The sequence below is a fragment of the Muscardinus avellanarius genome (assembly GCF_963383645.1).
Source record: "Muscardinus avellanarius genome assembly, chromosome: 3".
NCBI lineage: Eukaryota > Metazoa > Chordata > Mammalia > Rodentia > Gliridae > Muscardinus > Muscardinus avellanarius.
In genome coordinates this window covers 6039651-6064256 of record NC_137788.1, presented here as the reverse complement: position 1 = coordinate 6064256, position 24606 = coordinate 6039651, and the positions used below count along the sequence as shown (strand labels likewise).

The window sequence follows — 24606 nt, the reverse complement described above, 5'->3', positions numbered from 1 at the left end:
GAGAGAGAGAGAGAGAGAGAGAGAGAGAGAGAGAGAGAGAGGGAGTGTGTGTGTGTGTGTGTACAGGCGGAATACCAGATTTCTGGAGTGGTGGAGGAGTTTCCGTTTATAATCGAGGGACAGACCCGCGGTTTGAAGTTATTTTCCACGGAGAGAAAGCCTGGCGGTTCCGTAGCCCTTCTCGCTTCTCCCAAGCAAGTAGGAAGTTTGGACAGTTTCATAACACGGCCCATTCACAGTCCCCACTGAGGTTTAGAGGCAGGTCACCTCCTATGAATACACAAAGGCACTATTGTGGTCACAAGTGAGCTGGCTTCGTGAACACAATTCTTTTTATACTAAAAAAATTTTTTCTTCAGAGAGCTAACAAGTAGGTGATGGAAACAATGAATAAAAAATAACTTTTTCTAGAACGTCTAAATAATTTTAAGTGAGCATTGAAATGTAAGTTTAGCGTTCCAAAGCGATCTCAGCAGAGGCGATAGTTACACAATCATTCTGTTGAAAGCCAAGATCTAGATGGCAGGAGGAGGCTGACACACAGTAATTACGAGGAGCACTTGTGGGCCGGCCACAGGTGGGGGCTGGGCCTCCACAATCCCTGCAGCGTTTTCCTGTAATCTGGATGAACAATCTCCCAACGTGTGCTTTCAAACTACTTAAATACCATATTCTTCTTCCTATCTTGCCTTTCATTTTTATATTACCACAGATACTTTCCCCGAAGTCTTGCCAGTGCTTGTAGAATGCTTAGAAAAAGCATGATAACCACCGGGCTAAGTACACACAGGGAGAGGCTGGCCATTTTTAAAATTGCCTTCTAAATTTTTTAGAGCTTTACTTGATGGTAAATAACACGCTTGCTTCACCTCGGCAATCTAAAATTCAGCCCTCAAAAGACCTCCTGGTGACTTCTTAAGTGATGGTTTTGGGGTGTTTTTTTTTTGTATCTTTGCAAGAGTGATTTAAAGAAAAATAACACTGGACTATGGCTGAAATGTGTTCAGCCCATCATAAGGTCTACCTAGTGCATCAAAACAGCTAACCAAGTGCAGAGAATCGGGAACTGGGACACGTCCTCCTTTGTCACCGAGATACCTAGCCCAGCCAGTAGAACAGTACTCTCTCCAGCCACATTCCTTTTTGACTTGAAAAAAAACACTTTCAAAGTGGTTCTTTAAAATTTTTAATTTCAAAGACCCTTCACCGCATGTCCCCTGCACTCAGCTGGTACTGGTGGTGCCGATGGCATTGTGCGATCTCATCCGACGGACGGTCGCTCACTGAGCACCTGCTAGTGCTCAGGTGCCCGTGATTAGAATGCAGTTGGGACACGGCCCGATCCTGAGCTCACCTCCAGGAGGCGGTGACAGCTTTGTAAATAACAGGCTTGAGGTTGCTGAGCAATAAAAAGCAGCCTTGTGTAGCCCCTGCCCGTCACGTGCGATGGGCACCTACGGGCCCCTGGTCCTGAGCGCACGAGCGCCTGGCGGTGCGAAGCGTGAGTGGGTGAGGACTTGTCACGCAGTGCGCACGTTGGTCTAAGAAGAGGCCCGAGCCACACAGCCGCAGCGTCACAGTGCCTACGGGAAGAGGCCAACTTGATCGCAGACGAACGTGACTGTCTGAGGCCCCTGGAGGTTGATGTTAATTAGCACTTAGGATATAATAATATTGAAATAGTGAGCAGCTGCGGGGACGCCAGGCCTGTGACGCCCGGCAAGGGAGGGCTCCTAAGCTTAGCAGCTGCTGACTAGTGTAGGGAAATGTACCCAGCGCCTTGCGGAGAGGCGAGGGTGAATGGCCGGAGAACGAGAAGGCGCCTCTAAGTGTGTCTGTTAAAGGGAGGGAGACCTGGAGGCTGCCACTGACGCACCTCGTCTTACAGGACTGGACTTCCACAGGAGAGGGGAGATTAGAGTTCACACATCACGATGTCTGTTTGGGGCACGTAAGGACCGAAGAATATTGTCTTCTCTGGCCGACCTTGAAATGCAGGACAGAATCCCAGCGGATGCTAGGCGGTGGGGCAAGCAGGCGCCGCCAGTCCTGTGGAATCTTGCCTAAGTGCTAGGTTTTAGTGAACAGAACTTCTGCAGGGTGAAGTGCTGTGATTTTTGAGATTACTTTCTTACCTTGGGAACACGAGCAAGTGTGACCTGCGCTCTGTGCCGAGGACAGCCGTACTTAGAAGGCCAGTTTAATGGGTCGCGGGAAGGCTTGTGCTTGGGAAAATGAGCAGGATTGTTACGGAGCTGTGGGGCCCTGTAGCAAAGGGTCTGCTTTTTTTTTTTTTTCCTGAGGGTGGTTTCTTCATTGAAAACATCAAGTCTTGGATTGTTATTTACAAAAATACATACACACATCTATATAAAATTTAGTGTCCACACTGAAGTACCCTCGTGGGAATTATGTGAACGCCTACAACTAAATTCTTCTGTTCCGCGCCTCCTCCCAACTCTCCATCGACCCGTTCATGCTGTGATTTTGACTATCTTTATGGACATAAGTCTGAATTATTTTTCTTCCTTCTCATCTCCTCTCAACCCCCACCTAGGAAATGGGAGCTGCCGGCTGACTTGAGTCCCGGGGTTCCTCAGACTCGGAGGCGTTGTGGGATACGCACGATGTCATCGGCCGGCGTCGCTGCTCAGGAGATGAGAGTCCCAGTGAGAGCTGGCTTCCTCCACAGTGGGCGGGCCGTGGGGAGCGTGAGGACCTGCTGGGGCAGTCGCCGCGGGTTTGAAAAGTAAGCAGAGAATGCAGTGCCATTTGGCGCAGAGATGCTGCAGATGTGGTCGCCCTGGCTCATCACCTGTCATTTGCCTTCCTTTCAGGAACTTTCTAAATATCGACCCAATAACCATGGCCTACAGTCTGAACTCCCCTGCCCGGGAGCACCTCACGCCTGTTGGTATGTATTCCCAACCCCGGGGGGGGGGGGGGGGGGCGGGGGGAGCCGGCTGGCTTGTCCTCCAGCGTTGTGAGTGAGGGCATCTGAACCATTTCCAACAATAGCCTGACCCCTAGTGGCAGCAGATCCCACAGGTTCTGCCTTCATCAGCCCCGGCTCCTAAGGAGACATCTTCGTGTGATCCTAGAGAGCCAAGAGGTACTTCTCCCCAGCTAGGATGCGTCTGACCTCCGGGAACTCAGAACGAGTGCCAGACATGGCGCACGCTTGTAATCCCAGCTCTTGGGAGGCTGAGACAGGAGGATCGGAGGAGGCAGCCAGCCGAGGCAGCATAGGCCCTCCACAACTCAGTGAGCCCCTGACTCAAAATAAAAAATAAAAGCGGCTGGGGTACAGCTCAGAGGTAGAATAACCCTGGGTTCAATCTCCAGTACCACAAAATGAAAACCTAGGCTGAGATGTCTTTGTTGGTGGTATGACGCGTGTTTGAAGAGTGTACGTTGGTCAACACGTAGACACTGTCTGCCTGCCTAGGGCTTCGGTGTGAGCACTGCTCCCTCCGTCTGTCGAGCTGCTCACCGGGTGGCGGGCTGCCAGTGCGTCCCTCACTCTCTCTCCTGCCCGGCGTATCTTGTGTCGCCGCATGTCTTAGGTGGCAGAGCTGCTGTGGCATGGGACGCATGTAAATTATATGCTGTTCATCTTCCTCAAATTTTGCACACGTCACAAAACTTGCCAGGCCGTGTGGGTGTGCGCCGTGCGCACGGCCGAGGAAGATGGAAGAGATCATTTGTTCCTTGAACCAGATCACGCGCGCGCTCCATCTTCTGGCGCTCGTGACGCTGAGAGGCTGCAGGGGCGTTGGCAGGGTGGCGGGCAGGCATTCCCTTAACTCGGAGAGCCGGAGGACCGGGAGCCGGGCTCCGCCCACAGGGAGAGGCGGCTGACCTTTATGCACACCCCTTGTCCATTCTAGGGCACGGTTCACAGTCTGCGCCGACGAATGGCCACTTCTTTGCGGAAAATGGTCTGTCACAAAAGTCCAGCTTGCCCCCTCTCGTCATTCCGCCCAGCGAAAGCTTGGGCCAGTGGGAGGAAGAGCAGGTGCTGGGTGGCTTTAAGAGACTCTCGGTGAACGGTGGCTGCACCCCCACTCCTCCACTGACGCCCGTCAAGCACTGCGCGCCCCTCTCCCCCGGCGTGGCGCTCTGCGAGCGGGGCTCCCGGCCCCTCCCGCCACTGCCCAGCTCTGAAGACCTCTCTCTGGATGAGACGGACTGTGAGGTGGAATTCCTGACCAGCTCAGACACAGACCTCCTTTTAGAAGACTGTGGGCTTTCCGATTTCAAGTACGACGTTCCGGGCAGGCGCAGCTTCCGTGGGTGCGGGCAGATCAACTACGCGTACTTTGACACCCCAGCTGTTTCCGTAGCAGATCTCAGCTGCACATCTGACCAAAATGGAGGACCCCCAAGTCCCCATCCTCCTCCACCTCAAACCCACCGCAGGTTAAGAAGGTCTCATTCGGGGCCCGCCGGATCCTTCAACAAACCAGCCATTCGCATATCCAGCTATATACAAAGAGCTTCTCCGAACTCTGATGGAGACAAGCCTGAGGTGCCCCCCCGGGTCCCCATACCTCCCAGGCCGGCCAAGCCCGATTATAGAAGGTGGTCGGCAGAAGTCACTTCCAGTACCTACAGTGATGAAGACAGGCCCCCCAAAGTCCCGCCCAGAGAACCTCTGTCACGAAGCAACTCCCGCACGCCCAGCCCCAAAAGCCTCCCGTCTTACCTCAACGGGGTCATGCCCGCGACACAGAGTTTTGCCCCCGACCCCAAGTACGTGAGCAGCAAAGCCCTGCAGAGACAGCACAGCGAAGGGTCTGCCGGCAGGGTCCCCTGCATCCTGCCCATCATGGAGAACGGGAAGAAGGTCAGCTCCACGCACTATTACCTCCTGCCCGAGAGGCCGCCGTACCTAGACAGGTATGGAAAGTTTTTTAGGGAAACAGAGGAAACCAGCCCAGGCCCCCAGATCCAGCCGCTGGCCGCTGACCGCAGCGTGACATCCACCCCGGAGAAGCTGGACTCCAAGACCAAGACGGACGTGGGCGGCCACGCGACGCGCAAACCCCTGTCCTATGTGGTGTCTCCCTAGACCCGGAGGCCCGCAGAGGGTTCTCGGAGCAGGTGGCCTCAGTTTCCAGTTTTGCGGTGGCTCGTGGAACCGTGGGTCGGATTGCAAGGTGAACTAGCTGAATTCTCTCGTAACAGGAAAGGCTTGGAGCAGCGGCGAGGTGCTATTGTGCTGAGAATTCCTGATTTTGTTAACAGTGGCGAAGTGTATTCAAGTCTCTAATTTAAAGATGTGAGAGCGAGGGAGGGAGGAGGGGACGCTTTTCTATATGCACACACTATATATTATGTGTAGATTTGCGGTGTAGCCATGACCATAGCCGAGGTTAACCAGTTACTACTGTAGAGTAATATATATCAGAATAATAAAAACTCAAGGTGGAGGACGGCTCTGAGGGACTGCAGACAGAGGGCAGGGAGGGGAAGCCAGTACTGTTTGGATCAGAGTGAGAAAGAAATCCTTTTGGGTTAGTAGTTTATGGAGCCTGCCGCATTCTGTTGGGTTTATTTTTGCAAGCAGTCTTCTCTGCAGAGGGCAGGGCGTGCATGTGTGCGTGCGTGCGTGCGTGCGTGCATGCTCGCTCCGCCGTGCCCGTACCTGCCTGGTTTCCTAACCATCCCAAGGCCTCATACTCGCAGGGTTTTTTTGTCTTGCTGAGGGATGGCAGTGTATTCGGCAGCCATATTACCCGTGCGTGTCCTCACATCGTGAAAAATGAAAAGCTAAGAGAATGCGCCAGTGTCCCGCTCCCGCTTCCTCCCCTCCGCAGGCCTGTGTGCGGCGGGCGGTGGGACAGGACAGGCGGTGGGAGGTGCACCCGCGGTGTTCAGGATGCCAGCCCTGCAGAGCAGCGAAGCAGTTAGCCGTGTGAGGGAGAATTGTGTGGGGTGTGTGTTGTGTGTTTTGTTTTTGTTTTTTAGACTGTATTAATAAACAGATACAACACAAGCTGGCCTTGTGTTGCTGGTTCCTATTCAGTATTTCCCGGGGATTGTTTGCTTTTAAAGTAAAACACTTCTGACCAATAACACGCATGTCTTAAAGCCAGAGGTCTGTCAGCACCTTCCTGCTTTGAAAACTCCCAGCCGGCCGCTCCGGCCCCAGATGCAGACAGCGTGCGCTCCTCCTGCAGCGAGCGCCGAGGAGAAGCTGGCCCTCGGAGAGCTGCGCTGCGGCTCCCAACAGTGACAAGCTGTTTACAGTTTAAACTGCTGAATGCTGTCTGAGCTATTTAAAGCTTATTATATTTTAGTATGAACTAAATGAAGGTTAAAACATGCTTTAGAAAAATGCACTGATTTCTGCATTATGTGTACAGTATTGGACAACGGATTTTATTCATTTTGTTGCATTATTTTGAATATTGTCTTTTCATTTTAATAAAGTTATAATACTTATTTATGACACCGTTAATAATGTTTCTTGCCTAAAGTCTTATAAAAATGTCGCAAGGAATTTGACAGATTCGTCACTTTTAAACACAAGGGAAGAATCTTCTGAAGTTTCATAGATACTGAAATGGCTTTTTTTTTGCGGTACTGGGGATGGAACCCAGGGGCATTCTCCGTCCGAGCTCCACCCCCAGCCGTTTTTAGTTTGAGGCGAGGTCTCACCACTGATGAGGGCCTCCTCACTGGCTATGAGGGCCCAGCTTCTGGGGCTTGCTCTTGTGGTCATCTGCAGGGCAGGTCTTATTTCCAGCACCGTTTAGGTGAGCCCGTGGGCTCTGGAAGTCATTCAGCAGGCTGTTCTTTTGAGTGATGGCCCTGTGCTAGGTCCTGGGAAAAGAGCCTCCCGCCATGTGCAGAGTTTCAGTCTACCCCGGGCATAACTGAGGGTGAGCGTCCAGTAAGGAGCAGCGGCCCAGCCAGCCATGGTCAAGAGCCAGACTGCAGGGTGGTGGCCCAGAGCTGGGCAGCGCACCGGGCAGCGGACACAGAGACACGGTCCCGGCCAGAGGTAGGTGCGCCCAGGGCAGGACTTTGCCCAGGGCACGTCCTGGTGTCGGCACTGCCTGGCTCTTGCTTCACCTGCGCCACAGTCGTGCCCCGCGGCCTTCCCTTTGTCTTGGGCTGATACCTCCTGTGACTTCCATCCTTGCCTCCCTCTTGGCGTGTCTTCTTAATTTGGCAAGAGTGTATATATATGTATGTATGTATGTATGTATGTATGTATACATACACATGCACTCATTTTGGGTAGTTTTTTTCTTAGCCAAACGCCCGCCGTGCCCAAGGCACAGCATTGAACAGTGCAGAGCTGTCTGCCCTCCTGCCTCCCAGCCAGTGCACCAAACAGCCGGGTTCTCAAGCTCCCGTGTCCCCCTCGCCCAACTCAGACAAGTCCCAGTCGGGAAGCTGGTCCCAGGCCCGCCGCCTCGTCCACTGGCAGCTTCTCTCTCAGACCCGCAAGGCTGGTGACAAAATACCGGCCCACAGTTAGGAAGACGCGCGCGGCCTGCGTCTCCACCTCACTTCCTAAGCGGCCTCCCCAGCCCCTCCGCATCAGCACACAGCCCCGTCCCAGAACGCCACACCTCCCGCGCAGACCTAGAGCACTGGTGTGAGGCGCGTCCGTGGCAGGGAGCAGGCTGGGGGGCAGGGGAGCTCTGCACGCCCACCTGGATGCCTGCAACGCAGGGCACGGCAGCCTGACGTCGCTTCCGTGCCGCAGCCACCCGGCGCGGCCTGTCCTCTGTTAAGTCCCCACACTGCCCCGGTAAGCCGTTACTGTCGGTAGCTCATTTCTCAGTCTTCAGGGGCAGAGCGTAACTATCTTATGGAAAGGAAGAATTATCCCCCCACCCCTTTGTTTTCATCCTGGGGATTGAATCCAGGACTCTCACTGACCTACACCCTCAGCCCTTTTTATTTTATTTTATTTTTTATAGTGGGGAATTCTACCTCTAAACTATATCTCCAGTGTTTTTTGTTAGTTTACTTAAATTTTGTATGTGTGGGGGGTACTGGGAATGGAACTCGGGGACATTCTACCTCTGAGCTGTACTCCCAGGCCCATTTTATTCTTTATTTTGAAACAATTTCTCACTAAGTTGTAGAGGGCCTCACTAAGTAGCTGAGGCTGGCCACAAACCTGCAATCCTTCTGTTTCAGCTGGGATTACATGCATGTGCCACCACGCCCGGCTCTTTTTTACTTTTTTTTGTGTGCAAATGGGTCTGGGGATTGAACCCAGGGGCATTCCACCTTCAAGCTACACCCCCAGCCCCATTTTTTATTCTTTACTTTGAAACAGGGTCTCCCTAAGTTGCAGAGGGCCTCACTAAGTAGCTGGCCGCAGACTGGATCCACCTGTCTCTGCTTCCCAAGTTCTGGGATGACAAGCGTGTGCCACCATGCCTGGCTTCTTGTTTTTACTTTTTAATACTGGAGAATGTTTTATTTTGAGACAGTCTCACTAATTGCCGAGGCTGGCTTGAACCTGCAGTCCTGTCTCGGCCTCCCAAGCACTGGGATTACAGGAGTAAGGAAAATTATCTTTTAGGGGATGTTTCTTCATTGCTAAGGGGAGTCTCATAAAAAAAAAAAAAGCCCCATAGAGTCTTTTAGGACAATTCATAGTTAATTAGGAAAAAGAGAACCATATATCCATATGTGTGCTAGTGTTAAGAATCAAAAACATCTGTGTCTTTCTTTCTGGTGGTGCCGCTGGCGACTGAGCCCAGGCTCCGCGATGCTGAGCTGTGTCCCGCCACCGCACTGCACCCCACCAAGAAGGAATGTGTTTACACTGTTCTTGGTGTTCTTAGTGTGTAACATAATTAATAGTCTAGGATATATTGCAGCTTTTTTAAAAAAAAATAAAGCCTATAGCACAGTCATTTCATACAGAGGCTCCTTTTTCCTATTTATCTTAAAATAGACAAGGAGTTTCAAAACTAGGAAAGGTTCATTGGGCGTGGTGGCGCATGCCTGTAATCTCAGTACTTGGGAGGCTGAGGCAGGAGGATTGCAGATTTGAAGCCAGCCTCAGGTAATTAGCAAGGCTCTTAGCAACTTATGAAATCCTGTTTCAGAATTAAAAAAAAAAATTGGGTGTGGTAGCACACACTTGTAATCCTAGCATTTGAGAGGCTAAAAGAGCAGGATCCAGGTTCACGGCCAGCCTCAGCTACTACTTAGTGAGGCCCTTTGCAACTCAAGTGAGACCCTGTTTCAAAATACAGAATAAAAAATAGAGCTAGGGGTGTAGCTCAGAGAAAGAATGCCCCTGGGTTTCTTCTCCAGTACTGAAGAAAAAAAAAAGTAGTGCCGGGGGTGTGCAGCTCAGAAATAGAATGCTTCTGGGTTCAATCCCCAGCGCCATAAAAAAGGAAAAAAAATTAGGAAAATTCTCCCGTCCCCATTACTCACATTTCCCCTATGAGAACATAAACTAGGAGGCTGACCTTGCCACAATATTCATGTGGTATTTTATTCAGGAGAAAGTATCAAAATGAAGTTTGGTCTTGCTGTTTCAAGTTAATTTGGAAATTAATTTTAGCAATCTGTAGGCATCTGTAAAAACCTAAGAAAACTTTAAAAAGATGCTGGATGTTAACACCTGTGCTGCTCTGGGCGCTCGCGGAGACGAAGACTCGGTTTCCTGCAGGACTGGTGTGTGTAGGCCTAGGGAAGACTAGGATTTTTTTCCCTTAAAGGCTTCCCGCTAGCCACAGCTTTGAGGGATTTTACCTTTTTTCACCCAAATCACAGAACAAGCCAGGAGGCGAACGGGGTCATTTGTAATCCCGCCCCAAAGCTTTGAGCTGTTCTGGTCCCTAAGTAAGCTCTGTCCTAACTGCACTCGGGGACGCGTTGTCTCTGCAACTGGGTCATTAGACGGAATGTCCTCATCATCGCACTCTGTGCCCGTGAATCAAACTTCTGAGAAGTCTGGGGGCTTCATCTGGGCCAGGCGGAGGGCGGGGTGCAGTGGATCAGAGGTTCCTCCCGCCCCCATTGGCCTCAGAACCAGGGAGCCGAGGACGTCGGCATGTCTGACGCAACCGGGCCAAGGTGTGAGCTTCCTTGCTTTTCACCTGAATGTATGGAACGTCAAGATCCTTCTACCTCAGCCCCCAGGAATCCGCTCCTGCGGCGCGTTTAAACAGGCTCCCCCTCTGCCTTCGAGTTATCTGCCCGGAATTCAGAGCGGCAAACATACTTGTGTGTGCTTTGCTCGGCCTGAGCAAATACCTTTCATCAGAGCAGCCCCTCGCTCATTCTGCCCGCCGGGTCCTCCGCCCGGTGCAGGGGTCTGGGTGTGGGAGGGCTGGCCGCGGATGAGAAGGATCTGTCCCAGCGAGAGTGACGCCTGTCTGGGAAGAGCTGCGGTCAGGCCGAGGCCTGGCACCTTCGCTGCCTCCAGGCCCCGGCGAGGGAGCCCAAGCCAGGAGGCCGTAGCGTCCGCGGAGACGCACAGATCTGCTCCTCTCCCCCGCTGGTTGGGCAAGTTGGCAACACCAAGGAACCAGGCCTGAGAAGCACACAGGACTTGGGCTGTGGCACACAGAGGCAGCGCCTTCATTCCCTGCGGACAACTTCGCGATCCACGTGCAGGCACTTCTAAATCACACGCCGCACCCCGTGTGTCTGCGTCTTCCAGTCGTGGGGTTTAGCCAGAGCCTTGGCCCGGCACTGCGCGATCTCGCACACTCCCCTCTTGTGTAAGCTGGGAGAGGAGAGGAGAGCAGAGTCCTCCGGCCCGGGCGCCAGGCCTCCCCCTGGCCTGGCCTTGGCGCTGCCCGGGCGCAGCAGGCAGGAAGCCGAACTTTGTATATTTTGAATTCCTGGCTGTCCTGACGTTCTCGGATGAACTGGCGTCCCTGTACACAGTGTTTCTACTCTAATTGATCCGAGTTCTTGGCTGAGCAGAGCCAGTCGACAGTTCCCGCAGCGGGTGAGTAATGGGAGGCGCGGAGGCCGCCCCAGCACCCACAGCAGCGCCCACACAGGACGGGACTTGTCTGCGCCGCCTCGTCCCAGCCCGGAGCCTCTAATTACACGTCTGCTGTTCGCAGGAGCCCAGGTGGCCGCTTGCTCACAAGGCCGGGAGCCGTGAACACCGCAGCCCAAGGCACCTCACAGCCCTGCTGTGCCGCTTTACCTCGAATCGCAAAGGCCACGTTCCAGAGAAGGAGCCCACTGAACTATAGCCACGATTTTATCTCCCTGTAAATGGAGTGAGCTCTTTTGTTTGTTTGTGATTTTTTGTTGTTGTTTTGGAGATTGAACACAGAGGCAGCCTACCTCTGAGCTGCACCCAAAGCCCTATTTTTTTTAAACAGGGTTTCGCTAGGTTGAGGAGAGTCTTACTCCTTGTTGAGGCTGTCCTTGAACCTTCAATCCTCCCATCTCCGCCTCCCAAGTACCGGGATTACAAGCCTGTGCCACCATGCCCAGCTACTTTTCTTTAAAATAGAGTCTCGTTAAGTTGTTGAGAATCTCAGTAAGTTGCTGAGGCTGGCCTCGAACCTGTGTCCTCCTGACTTGGCCTCCCAAGGACTGTCATTTTACATCACAACTTTCCATTTGCCCCTCTGAGTACAGCAGAAACTCCTCGGTGCAGCAAGAGATGTTGGGAGGTGTGTTTTCCTGCGCATGACTGTGGCTCTGTCCTGGGGGGTGTCTCCAGTGACAGCGCCCTGGCTGACTGGACTGGCTTACAGGTGGTTCTCACAGTGACCAGCTCCCAGTCGTCGGAAACTTCCTGTGGGCCAAGCACCCTCAAGAGCTATGTAGTAAGAAGACAACAGGGCTGGGGTGTGGCGCCGGGGAGCGCACATGCTCAGCGTACTGAGGCCTTGGGTTCAATTCCCAGCACCAAAAACAATTTGTGTGTGTGTGTGTGTGTGTGAGTATGGGGTTGGAACCCAGGGGCATTTGACCTCCGAGCTACAACACCTGCTCTATTTTTTATTCTTTATTTTGAAACAGGGTCTCACCGAGTTGCAGAGGGCCTAAGTAGCTGAGGCTGCCCGCGAACCGCGATCCTCCGGTCTCAGCCTCCCGAATGCTGGGATGACAAGCGTGCCCACCACGCCCGGCTCAAAAAAATATTTTTAAAGTGTGTACATATGTGTGTGTGTAGGGGGATGCTTGTGCATGCAGAACGGAGAAAGATCACGGTAGTAGCACCCCAGCTGTGCCGGCCCTGGCGGTGAGAGGCGTGCGGATGTACACCGAGCTGCAGGGCAGGTAAGCACAGTATTTGTTGACCCATCAGGAACCTCGGCTGTGTGGGAGGATTTGGAGGACAGCAGCCGGAAACCTGTTTTTGTTTTTTGAATGGACTTTTTTTTTTCCTCTTCCAAACTTCGTTGATGCTGAATCGGTTCCACGGTCCTTTTTGCAACCATCCACAGACTTCAACAAGAGACTGCCGTCATCTGGCAATCCGAGGCGGACAAGAATCTTGTAGAGAAACTAATATACCCAGCTAAAATGTGCAACAAAAATTTTCTCCTCTTTTCTTTTCTTTTTTTTTTTTTTTTTTTGTGGTACTGGAGTTCCTGGAAGCCCTTCTACCTCCGGGCTACACTCCCAGACCTATTTTATATTTTTATTTGGAAACAGGGTCTGTTAAGCCAGCGCGGCTGGCTTCGAACCTGTGCGATCCTCCTGTCTCCGCCTCCCAAGCGCGGGGATTACAGGCGTGCGCCACCACGCCCGGCAAATTTTCCCCTCTTAAAAAAAAAAAAAAAATTACCAGTGGGCGTCTTCTATTCATGTGATTTTTTTTCCCCCTCCTTAAATTGTATTCTCAAAGATGCCGTATATTTGCCAGGCACGGCGGTACACAATTATTATCCCAGTACTTGGGAGGCTGACAAAGGAGGATTGCAGATTCATGGCCAGCCTCAGAAACTTAGTGAGACCCTGCTTCAAAATAAAAAATAAAGTAGAGCTGGGGTGTCTCAGAGGTAGAATGCCCCTGGGTTCCATCCCCATGGTCACCAACCTCCCTCCCTGCAAAAATGCTCTATGTTCCAAGATCTTAAAAAGTCGCTTTGTGGAAAGTTTTCTCTGAAGAGCCCTGGTACAGGCAAGAGGAGGAATTCCACCCACCCAGCACGCATTATAACTCTGTCCTGGCTTGCTCCCCACCCAAATGCCCATTCCCATCTATACAAACCCATATTATTCTTTCTGAATCATACCTGAACGCCACACCCTCGGCTGCACATAAAACCCTTGTGTGTTATGTGTACATCAGTGTGGACTGAAGCGAGTCACAGCTCACGTAGAATCCCATTGAGAGTTCCTGGAACTGTTTATCATCCCACTTCTCCGTAACTGCATCTCGCTGGAAATTTAACAGAAAGGTCTTCTTTGAAAACTCAATAGCCTAATTCTGAGGATGTGTTTTCGTCTCCTGCTCTGGTTACAAATCCTGATGTAAGCCGGGCGTGGTGGCGCACGCTCGGAATCCCCGCGCTTGGGAGGCTGAGACAGGAGCATCGTGCAGATTTGAAGCCAGCCTCAGCTGGCTTAAGAGGCCCTGTTTCCAAATAAAATATAAAATAGGTCTGGGAGTACAGCCCCAAGGTAGAAGGCCCCTGGGTTCCATCCCCAGTACCACCAAAATAAAAATAAAAATAAATCCTGATATAAGCAGGTCTTTTTCTTGTAAGCATGAACCTCAACCAGCACAAAGTGATGCGGAGACACACCTGTAATTCCAAGTACTGGGGAGACTGAGTCAGGAGGATCGCGTGTTCCAAGACAGCCTCGACAGCTTGGCAAGGGAAGCTCTCTGTGACTTAGACACTGAAACTGTGTCTAAATAAATAAAAAAATAAAATAGGGCTGTTGGGGACGTAGCTCAGAGGTAGAAGCTCCTGGCTCCATCCCCAGGACCATGAAAACAAGAACAAGAGGACCCAAAGCTACTATGTTACAGTCCATAGCTGGGAGGTTATAAAATAGGGCAACAGAGCCTGTGTAGATAGGACCTCCTGCAAAATACCGGAAATGAATATGCCATACCAAGAAGCAAGGGTATCAACGGGCATACCAGGAGTTCATGAGAGGTAGGAAGCAGACAGGTTTGGTTTAATGGAGAAATGAGACCGCAGGAAAAGGAAGGCCGTGACCTCTACAGGAAGTGAAAGGAAGGCCGTGACCTCTACAGGAAATGACTTCCGTGGAAGGCGCCTCAGAGTCCGGAGGAAGCTCTGCATCTATGGAAATAAGGAATAGGAAGGAGCCCAGCAGCGGGCAGAGTGACTGTTGGGCACTTTAAGAGTATCAGCTAAGCCGGGCATGGTGGGCACGCTTGTAATCCCAGTACTTGGGAGGCTGAGACAGGAGGATCACAGGTTCACAGCCAGACTCAGCTACTTAGTGAGGCCCTCTGCAACCTAGTGAGACCCTGTTTCAAAATAAAGAATGAAAGATAGGGCCAGGGGTGTAGCTTGAAGGTAGAATGCCCCTGGCTTTCATCGCCAGTACTTAAAAAAAAAAAGTATCAGACAGCTTCATACCCCTCCTATGCTAACGTGGGTAAGTGAGTCTCTGCCCTAGGACTTATTGAGGACAGACACACAGTAAAGCTTGGCATAACAAGAAACCTGGAATTTCTAGATGGAATGGAGAGCCCTTCCCATCGAAGGACACCCATCCCTACTACACACTCTGTCCAGAAGCTCGGTCGTTCTTCTGCTGAGATTACCATAGGCAAACTTGTGTTATCAGAACTTTGATCCATAAATAGCCAAATAGGAATTTTTAATCACAAATATGAGCACACAATTAAAAGTTGCAAAGCATTAGGATTAAAATCAAGAAAAGCACAAATTCAATAAATAAGAACTAACCCTCATATAAGCATTTGACAAAGCAAATAGTTGTTAAAATAACCCTCAGACATTAGAATATTACACTCATGAAACAAGAACAGGTATTGTGTAAAAGAGCTGAGGAATGGAATGTGTGAAGAAAAGTTAAGGAATGTTTAGAATCTGAGAAGTAAGGAAGAGAGAGTGGCACATAAGAAATAATTAAAAACATAATAGAACCCCCAGATCTGAAGAAAGATACAAGAAAATGAAACCATACCTAGACGCATTTCCCCAGACTTCATATCCCGAAGGATAAAGGAGATGAGACTTCCAAAGAGAGAAATGGAAGAACAAAAACCTTAACCTACTCATGAATTAGAATTACATAAGCCCCAGAAACACTGGGTGCTACAAGAAAATACGCAATATCTTCAAGGTCCTAAAGAAAAGAACCACATATTTTGGACTCAAAGTTCTATACTCAGCTGAATTGGTGGAGGTGAACTTCAAGTCACTCTCAGATTTGCTCTCTGAAAGAACTCAAAAGTGCTACCATTTGGATTCGGAGTGGCCCCGGGGCCCGCATAGTAAAGCCTCGGTCTCCAGCTTGGCCCCGCTGAGAGCTGCTGGAGCCTTGGGAGCTGGGTGTCGAGGGAGCCGTTCTGGTCGTTGAGGTGCCGTCAAAAGTGGACCCTGGTCTTTTCCTTTCCCCTTTCTGTACTGGCCATGAGGTGAGCAGCTCCCAGCACAGACCGAAACTTCCCAAACTGAGAACCAATATAAGCTTCTTTCTTCCTTTCTTTCTTTTCTTTTCTTTTTTTTTTTTTTTTTTTTTTTTTTTTTTTTTTTTTGGTGGTACTGGGGTTTCTGGAAACCCTTCTACCTCTGGCCTATACTCCTGGACACCTACTTTATATATTTTCATTTGGAAATAGGGTCTCTTAAGCCAGAGAGGCTGGCTTCGAACTTGTGCGATCCTCTTGTCTCCACCTCCCAAGTGCGGGGATTACAAGCGTGCACCACCACGCCCGGCCTTTTTTATTCTTTATTTTGAAACAGGGTCTCACTGAGTTGCAGAGGGCCTCACTAAGTAGCTGAAGCTGGCTGTGAACTGCGATCCTCCTGTCTCAGCCTCCCAAATGCTGGGATCATAAGCGTGCACCACCACGCCGGCTCTGCAAACAACTTTCTTTAATCCGTCCTGTTCCCAGGTGCTCAGCCCTGTCTCACTAACTAAAACAAATCACAACACAGGAAGAAATGAAAAGAATCCATGAAATAGGAAGATGGGTGTATATGGGGCAGTAAGCCATTAGAACGTGGTTAAGTAAGTTTTTATGCGTAACTAAAAATGACTAATAGCAGCTGAGATCTTGATTTAATTCAAGGAGCAGAAAGGAGTTAAGTGACAGCAGATTAAGAACAAATTTGTCATTTTGAAAAAGGGGGTAGGTAGCATTGGTTGATTGGAGACATCACTGAACACCATTAGGTGTACATCACAAAATTCAGAGGGAAGCCAGGCGTGGTGGCGCACGCTTGTCATCCCAGCATTCGGGAGGCTGAGACAGGAGGTTCTTGGCCAGCCTCAGCTATTTAGTGAGGCCCCTTGCAACTCAGTGAGACCATGCCTCAAAATAAAGAATAAAAAATAGGGCTGGGGGTGTAGCTCAGAGGTAGAATGATCCTGGATTCCATGCCCAGTACTGCAAAAAATAATAATAAATTTTTTTAGAGGAGCTGAACACCAGGCACACACCTGCTATCCCGGTGGCTTGGGAGGCTGAGGCGGGAGGATCTCCAGGAGCGGCAGTGCAGTTCAGTGTTAGCACCCCTGGGTTTGATCCCCAGTACCAAAAAACAAATAACAACAAAATGAAAATGCAGAGGGCAGCTTTCACTTCAAGTCACAGCAGAGAAACTTGCATTAACTACCCTAGAAACTAGCAAATTAACCACCCTGCCTAGAAACTGCCTCGTAAATTTAGGACGGAATATTTTTAAAAACCACAAAGTGGTGCCCTGGGGGAGCCCCTCTCTGGCTCGGGGAGGGCCTCTCCTTTCCTATTCCATATGCGTGTCCGCCACATCTGTGTCTGTGAGCAGTTTCACAACAAGGTTTTAAATAAGAATAAAAAGATTGACAGTGATCAGTACCATTAAGCACAGGAGGAAACGCAAATGAAAGGGCGGCCTGGCCACTCGGAAATCAGAGTGGCCCCGCTCACTCTTCAGGCCGTGAAATCTCTAAGACATTTGCACAAAGCTGTATGCATGAATTTGTTCTAAAACTTTTTTTTTTTTTTTGGTACTAGGGAATAAACCAGGGGCTTTCTACCTCCAAGCTACACCCCCAGCCCTTTATTTTTCTTATTTTGAAAACAGGGTCTCTCAAGCTGGACATGGTGGTGTACACTTGTAATCCCAGCATTTGGGAGGCTGAGACAGGAGGATCCTGGTTCGAGGACATCCCCAGCTACCTAGTGAGGCCCTTTGCAACTCAGTGAGACTCTGTTTCAGAATAAAGAATAAAAAGTAGGGCTGGGGGTATGGATCAGAGGTAGAATGTCCCTGGGTTCCATCCCTAGTACCACATAAAAAAGAAAGAAAGAAAGAAAGAAAGAAAGAAAGAAAGAAAGAAAGAGGAAAAGAAAAGAAAACAGGGTCTCTCTAGGTTGCCGAGGGTCTCACTCTATGGCTGAGACTGGCCTTGAACTGGTGATCCTCCTATCTCAGCCTTCCAAGTACCAGAATTACAGTCCTGTGCCATGGTGCCGGCTCTAAAACTTTTTTTGGTACATGTGTGTGTGATTCTAGGGGTCCATGTGCATCCAGGCCCCTGCACATGTTTTTTAAAGGAGGCAACAGGCCCTCACTGTGTTGCAGGCCAGCCTTCAACTGCTGGGCTTAAGCAATCCTGTCTCCACCTCCTGGTACAACAGGCTGGGACAACAGGTGCGTGCCACCAGGCCTGGCTGAGTTCTTATTTAATTGGAAGGAAACTCATTAATAAATGAGGAATGGTTAAATAAGTTAAAGACAGATCTGCTGTGGAATCCTGTTGAACTAAAAAACCAAATTGACCCCGCATGGTAAGATTTCTAAGACACAGTGTTTCAAAAATCCAGTGTGCAAAACCAATGTACACAAGAGCCGGGTGTGGAGGCGCACGCTTGTAATCCCAGCATTCTGGAGGCTGAGACCTGAGGATTGCGGTTCTAGGATAGCCTCAGCTAATATATATATATATGTATATATATATATATATATATATATATATATACACACTAATACATATCTATACATATCTATACATATATTATATATTATATAATACTTATATAATGTTATATAATATTATATAATATTTATTATTATAATATTTATATAATATAATATAATATTTATATTATATTATTTATATACATATATTGTACACAGCAGGGCATGGTAGCACATTCTTGTCTTCCCAGTACTTGGGGGGCTGAGACAGGATTTGGGGTTCATGGCCAGCCTCAGCTACATAGTGAGACCCTCCGCAACTCAGTGAGACCCTGCTTCAAAATAAAGAATAAATAATTGAAATAATTGGGCAGGGGGTGTAGCTCAGAGGTCAAATGCCTCTGAGTTCCATCCCCAGACCCCCCCCACACACACACAAAAAAAAAATAGAGCTTGGGGGTGTAGCCCTGAGGCCCTGAGGTAGAATGCCCTTGGGTTCCATCTCCAGAACAACAAAAGAGTTGTTATCTGGGCGTGGTGGCACATGCTTGTAATCCCAGTACTTGGTAGGCTGAAACAGGAGGATCACAGGTTTGAGGACACCTAGCGAGGCTTTCAGCAACCTAATGAGACCATTTCCACATAAGAAATAAAGTAGGGCTGGGGATGTGGCTCAGGGGCAGAATGCCTCTGGGCTCAATTCCCAGTGCCAAAAAGTAAAAATTAAAAAATATATATTTAAAAGCTTCTGAAATCTATGTATGTAAAAATGTAATTTGTGCGCTGGGTGTGGTGGCGCATTCCTGTAATCCCAGTACTTGGGAGACTGAGACAGGAGGACCGCAGGTATGAGGCCAGCCTCAGCAAGTAGTGAGACTCTGAGCCAGTTAGCGAGACCTCGTTAAAAAGGGGGGGGTCAGTAGGGATGTAGCAGGAAGGTAGCATGCCCCTGGGCTGCAATCCCAGCGCCGAGATTATAATCATTTGTGTGGGTGTGAATTTGTCCCGTGACATGTTCGTAAATCCATGGAAAATCGACCGAAGAGAGGCCCCAGAGTGGCCTCCATGGGGAGGAAGAGGGATGGAGGGCGGGAGAGGCTTCCTTACACGCTCATTGCTCGAGTCTCCTCTGAGCAGCAGCTACTGAAATATTTGTTGAGACCCAGGCGACGCCGGCCGGCATCTCACGGACTAGTGACGCAGCGCCCTGCGCCGGGAGGTTAGAGGCTGCCTCGTTCTCGCCTGTGACCACCTGCCCTTTCCTCTCCGTCGATTTACGCGCTAAGGGACGGTCCCGGCTTCCTCCTCGTCACCCACCTCCCTGGGGCTGTCGTCTGTATCTTGTGACAGTGACCGATGACCACACGTCCAGCCAGCCAGCCAGGGACCCGGGCCTCAGCCCTGCGGACGGGAGGGAGGCGGACGCCCAGGACCGAACGCAGGACCGACGCCGACCACATTCCATCTGCTCGAGGGACAAGAACGCAACTCCCTGTTTAGTAAACGCTACGAAGCATGTAGTTTCCCCCTTGGAAAGAAGGAAGGGAGCCCAGCTCACCAGGCAGGCACGCTCGCCCGGCTCGGCTGTGCGCAAGAGCACGGGGCGCCCAGACGCCACCCGCACCACCGCTGTCTCCTCTTTGTTGTTGTTGGCGATACTGGGGATGGAACCCAGGGCATTCGACCTCCGAGCTACACCCTCAGCCCTATTTTTTATTCTTTATTTTGAAACAGGGTCTCGCTGAGTTGCAAAGGGCCTCGGTAGTAGTAGCTGAGGCTGTCTGCGAACCATGATCCTCCTGTCTTAGCCTCCCAGGTACTGGGATTATAAGTGTGTACCACCATGCCCAGCTTCCTCTTCTTTTATTTTATTTTATTTTTTTGTGGTACTGGGGAGTGGAACCCAGGGACTTTCTACCTCCGGGCTATACTCCCAGACCTCTTTTATAATTTATTTGGAAACAGGGTCTCACTAAGTTGCCGAGAGCCTCACTAAGTAGCTGAAGCTGGTTCGAATCTGTGTGATCCTCCTGTCTCAGCCTCCCAAGCACTGGAGTTACAAGGGTGCGCCACCACGCCTGGCTTTAAAGTTATTTTTAAGCCATGTAAAAACCTTGGGAGCTAGGCATGGTGGTGCAGACCTATTATCCCAGTACTTGGGAGGCTGAGACAGAATTGCAGGTTTAAGGCCAGCCTCAGCAACTTAGACCCTCCCTGGCTCAAAAATAAATAAAACAGGACTGGGGTATGGCTCAGAAGTAGAACGGCCCTGGATTCAATCTCCAGTACCACCAAAAAGTAAAATAAGAACCAACCTTAGGAAGAGGCTGAACTAAAAATACGAAATACTTATTTCACTAAGTTCTGCTCACCGGCAGAACCGAGGAAGCAGGATAAAGCAGCCGTGTGCGTTGCCGAGGCCGCGGCTGGAGGAAGCACGTCTGATCCAGGCCGATCCATGCCGCTGATCTGTATCGCCCGGGGAAATGGGCCCCGGGAAGTGAGCGTCTGGGGAGGGGCCTGGTGACGAGGGTGTGGCGGAGGGCGATGAGGGCAGCAGCGGGGGACAGCCAGTCCTTCCTTCACCTTCGCGCCAGCACTGCAGGCCTTCCTCGGCGCTGGCCTGGCCGGGAGGGCTCCAGGTGGAGGCCGGCGACCATGACAGGGCCCCGCCCTGTGAACAGGAACAGCCCGAGCTGCGCCCTGCCGGTGCCGCGCGCACAGGGAGGGGCCGTGGCTGGGTCAGGTCAGACCGGCGTCCGTGTCCAAGGGGCAGCGGGTCCTGGGCGCTAAGGCTCCTGCTGTGTCCCCCCAGCTAAGGGCAAAGGTGGGGATCTTCTGAAAACCTACCAGCGGGTTGCGCAGAATCACCTGAGAGGTTGCTGTCCTCGTATGACTGTAAGAACCAAGGCCGTGGGATCCGGGACACGTAACCAGACTCCCAGATGACACGGCGGGCCGCAGGCTCAATGTTCCATGGTTTCAGAAATGCCCTTCCCAGATTATTGCGGCCTTTGATTTCTGACAGTCCTACAGCACAGGACAGGGTCTTGACCTCTAGACGGGGTCTTCCTCCTCCTTTCACAATGAAAGACACGTTGGGGGCTTTGCGGGGCTGCCAGGTGGACTGAGCCCATGGTGCCGCCAGTGCAGAAATCTCCACGAGCTGGCAGAGGAGACAGGGCAAGCCGTGTGGCTGCCGTCACCATCCCTTTTGGCTTTGGTGGTGTGTGTGTGTGTGTGTGTGTGTGTGTGTGTGTGGTGGGGTTTGGTACTGAGGACTGAACCCAGGGACAGTCTGTGTGTGTGTGTGTGTGTGTGTGTGTGTGGTGGGGTTTGGTACTGAGGACTGAACCCAGGGACAGTCTGTGTGTGTGTGTGTGTGTGTGGTGGGGTTTGGTACTGAGGACTGAACCCAGGGACAGTCTGTGTGTGTGTGTGTGTGTGTGTGTGTGGTGGGGTTTGGTACTGAGGACTGAACCCAGGGACAGTCTGCCCCTGAGCTATTTCAACTCGGGTTGAACTCAGGAGCATTCTGCTTCTGCGCTATACTCCCAACCATTTTATTATTTTGAAACAAGGTCTCACTCAAGCGCTGAGGGTCTCAGTAGCCGAGGCTGGCTTGGAACTTTGGGTCCTCCGGTGTCGGCCTCCCCAGAGCTGGGATCACAGGTGTGAATGTGAAAGAAAACATATCCAAGGACACAAGAAGGCCCCGGGCGCCCAGGAAGCCTGGTCCCTCCCCGCACCACGGAGCACCCGCACTCTCAGCTCCCGTCTGAAGAGCAGGCTGGCATGACTCCCTGCAGCCCTGCCGGCCAGAGCCCCTGGCTTCCCTCACTGTAAGCCGAGCCGCCTGGACTGGGCTGGAGGCGCTGAGCTGCTGCTGGTCAAGAATTCCCCCTTTTCAACGGCGGGAGCCGAGCTGGGCAGGGGCTGATTTGTAGACCAGGTTTCTGGGCAAGCCCTTTGAGCTCTCAAAACAAGTTCCTGTCTCTAAGGTGAATGCACTTCTACCAAGAAAAGTAAAAAGTAAGTCGGGCGTGGTAGCACGCCTGTAATCCCAGTACTTGGGAGGCTGAGACAGGAGGATCGCAGGTTCAAGGCCAGCCTTGGCAACCCAGTGAGACCCTGTTTCAAAACAAAAATTGACAGGGTTGGGAGTATAGCTCAGAGGTAGAATGCTCCCAGACTCAACCCCCAGTGCCCCCCCAAAAAAAGGGGAAAAATACAAAAGAAAGAATAGAGTACATAACTGACTTTGGGTGATCTTTAAAGGTGTAGGAAGAAGCAGACAAGGCAATCTGCTACCACCCTAAACCCCAACTTCTGGCCATGTTTCAAATGTAGATAACACCCCCCCGCCCTGGAAGGAAGAGAGTAGGTTTGTTTAGGGAAAAAAGGCAGGTAGGAAGCCAGCGGGTTTCACATGTTACCAGCACCCCCAAAGCTAGTCATTTAGAGTGGCCAGAAAAGCCCCAAGTTTCTGAATAGCAGGCTCCCCGGAACCCCCTCCCGACGCTCTCTAGGCGGGCCACTGGTCCTGAGCCTCGGCCACTGCGGGCCCTGGCAGAGCCACCGCTGCCTGCGGCCCCAGGGCACGGGCGTCCAGAGCCGTCTCCGCCAGGATGGTCTCCCTTCCCGCAGACTCCTCCTAAGTCAGGGTGCTTACTCAGGCGGGGCCGGGGCGCAGCCCTGCCCACTTGGGAGTCTGGAAACCTTCGCCACTGGCAGGGAATCCTTTTTCAGGACAGTGATTTGTGTTCTTCAGAGTAACAGGCCTCCCTGTTTCTGTTTTTACTCAGGATTGAGCCCAGGGGCATTCTACCTCTGACCTATACTCCCAGCCCTATTTTATTTGTACACAGTCTAAGTTATGGAGGGCCTCACTAAGTTGCTGAGGCTGCCCTAGAACCCGACCCTCCTGTCTCAGCCTCCCTGGTACTGGGATCACAGGCCTGAGCCACCGCACCCGGCTTCCTTCCCTTAAGCGTACAGACATCTTGGCTCATCGACCTGCTGTAAAGTCACCCCTGCCTCCCCTGAAGCTCCCTCACTAGCCCAGGAATGGAGTCTCCACCGGGCTTTGGTTTAAGTCAGAAAGGTCGGAGCTGTTCTGCACGCTCCTTGTGCCCAGCCCTGCCGTCCTCCAGCCCCGCCTCAGGGCCCCAGGCCTGCGCCTCACAGCCAGCCCGTCCCGAGTGACTCCTGGAGCCCTGCGGCCGTCCCTCCACACCCAAGCCCGCTCCTGCCTCCGGGCCCTTGGCTTCCCGTCTCCTCTGCTGGAAGGCTCTCCACACCTCCACAGACACCGGCCTCTCTCACCCCAATTTCCTCACGTTTCCCCTTGTCAGAGACCTTATCATGCAGGAAACACCTGTCACCGGTTCTTCCCTGTTCTTCATAGAACATTTTTAAATCTGCCCGTCTGCCTTCCCCATGCTCTGTGCCGTACGAGGAGAGCCGGTCTCCACGGATGGACGCAGCTGGCCTGGCCCAGAGCGACGGCCAGAAGACGCGCTGCGCGCCCGCCCGCACGCCCGCCCCGTGGCCTCGCCACCTCTTGGCTTTCTCTGTTATTTTTCATTTCGCCAGTCAAAATGTGCCATGACGTATTTGCATTTTTAATTTTTTTTTTTTTTTTTTTTTTTTTTGGTGGTGCTGGGGTTCCTGGAAGCCTTCTACCTCCGGGCTACACTCCCAGACCTATTTTTACTTTTTTTTTTTTTTTTGAAAACAGGGTCTCCTAAGCCAGTGCGCGCGGCTGGCTTCGAACCTGCGCGATCCTCCTGTCTCTGCCTCCCAAGCGCGGGGATGACAAGCGTGCGCCACCACGCCCGGCCGTATTTGCATTTTTAAAAACTGACATCCAACTTGCCTTCTAGGCAGCCCGAGGGCTGCCCGGTGGCTCCTTCAGTGGCCCAGGGCTGCCAGCGCCCAGCCCGCTAGGTGCATCCTCTTGGTCACCCCAGCAAGATAGCCGCCTGGGCCTCGGCGCTGACGGACCTCGCCCGGCCGTGTGGTGGGGCGTGAGGCCGGGACCAGTGCCTGCCTGCCCGGGAGGCTCCCGGTGCCGCAGCCGGCCCCGCAAGTTCAATTCCATTGGATGGGGACTCTCCACAGTGCAGAGAGGGCCTGGCTCACAGACTCACCAGCACGGCCGGCTCCATGGCTGCTGTTACCGAGTGGAGGAGATCGCACGCCGGGCAGGTCAGGCCACAAGGGCAGGCCGGGCGAGGGGTGCCTCCTCTCTCTCCCTGCAGCGGGAGGCGGGCGGGCCACTTGCATTCCAGCGGCGCCATCAACCCATCCCACCTGCAAAGGGAGCTGGTACCGAGCTCGGTTTCAGGAAAGAAACTAGAGACACAGCAGCAACTGGGAGCTGGCTAAGTACCCCGTTTATTCTGCAAACAAGGCTCAGAAATGTACAGACACACCTGCGGGCTCACACCCCTGCTGGCTACTTCACGACTGCGGTGCCACACGGCAGCAGCGGCTCCGGCTGGCCGGGCCACGCCGGCTTCTCTCACGGGCCAGCGCTGCCGCT

The 24606-nt window shown here is 51.8% G+C and overlaps 1 protein-coding gene across 1 annotated transcript; it reads left to right on the top strand.

The window, feature by feature from the left end:
* Positions 1-2627: 2627 nt before the first annotated feature.
* Positions 2628-5074, top strand: ERRFI1 (ERBB receptor feedback inhibitor 1; the record flags this gene model as incomplete). Its single annotated transcript, XM_080690701.1, has 3 exons — positions 2628-2749; positions 2838-2914; positions 3891-5074. The coding sequence occupies 3 exons, from the start codon at positions 2628-2630 to the stop codon at positions 5072-5074; spliced, it is 1383 nt and encodes a 460-aa protein (XP_080546827.1).
* Positions 5075-24606: the final 19532 nt, after the last annotated feature.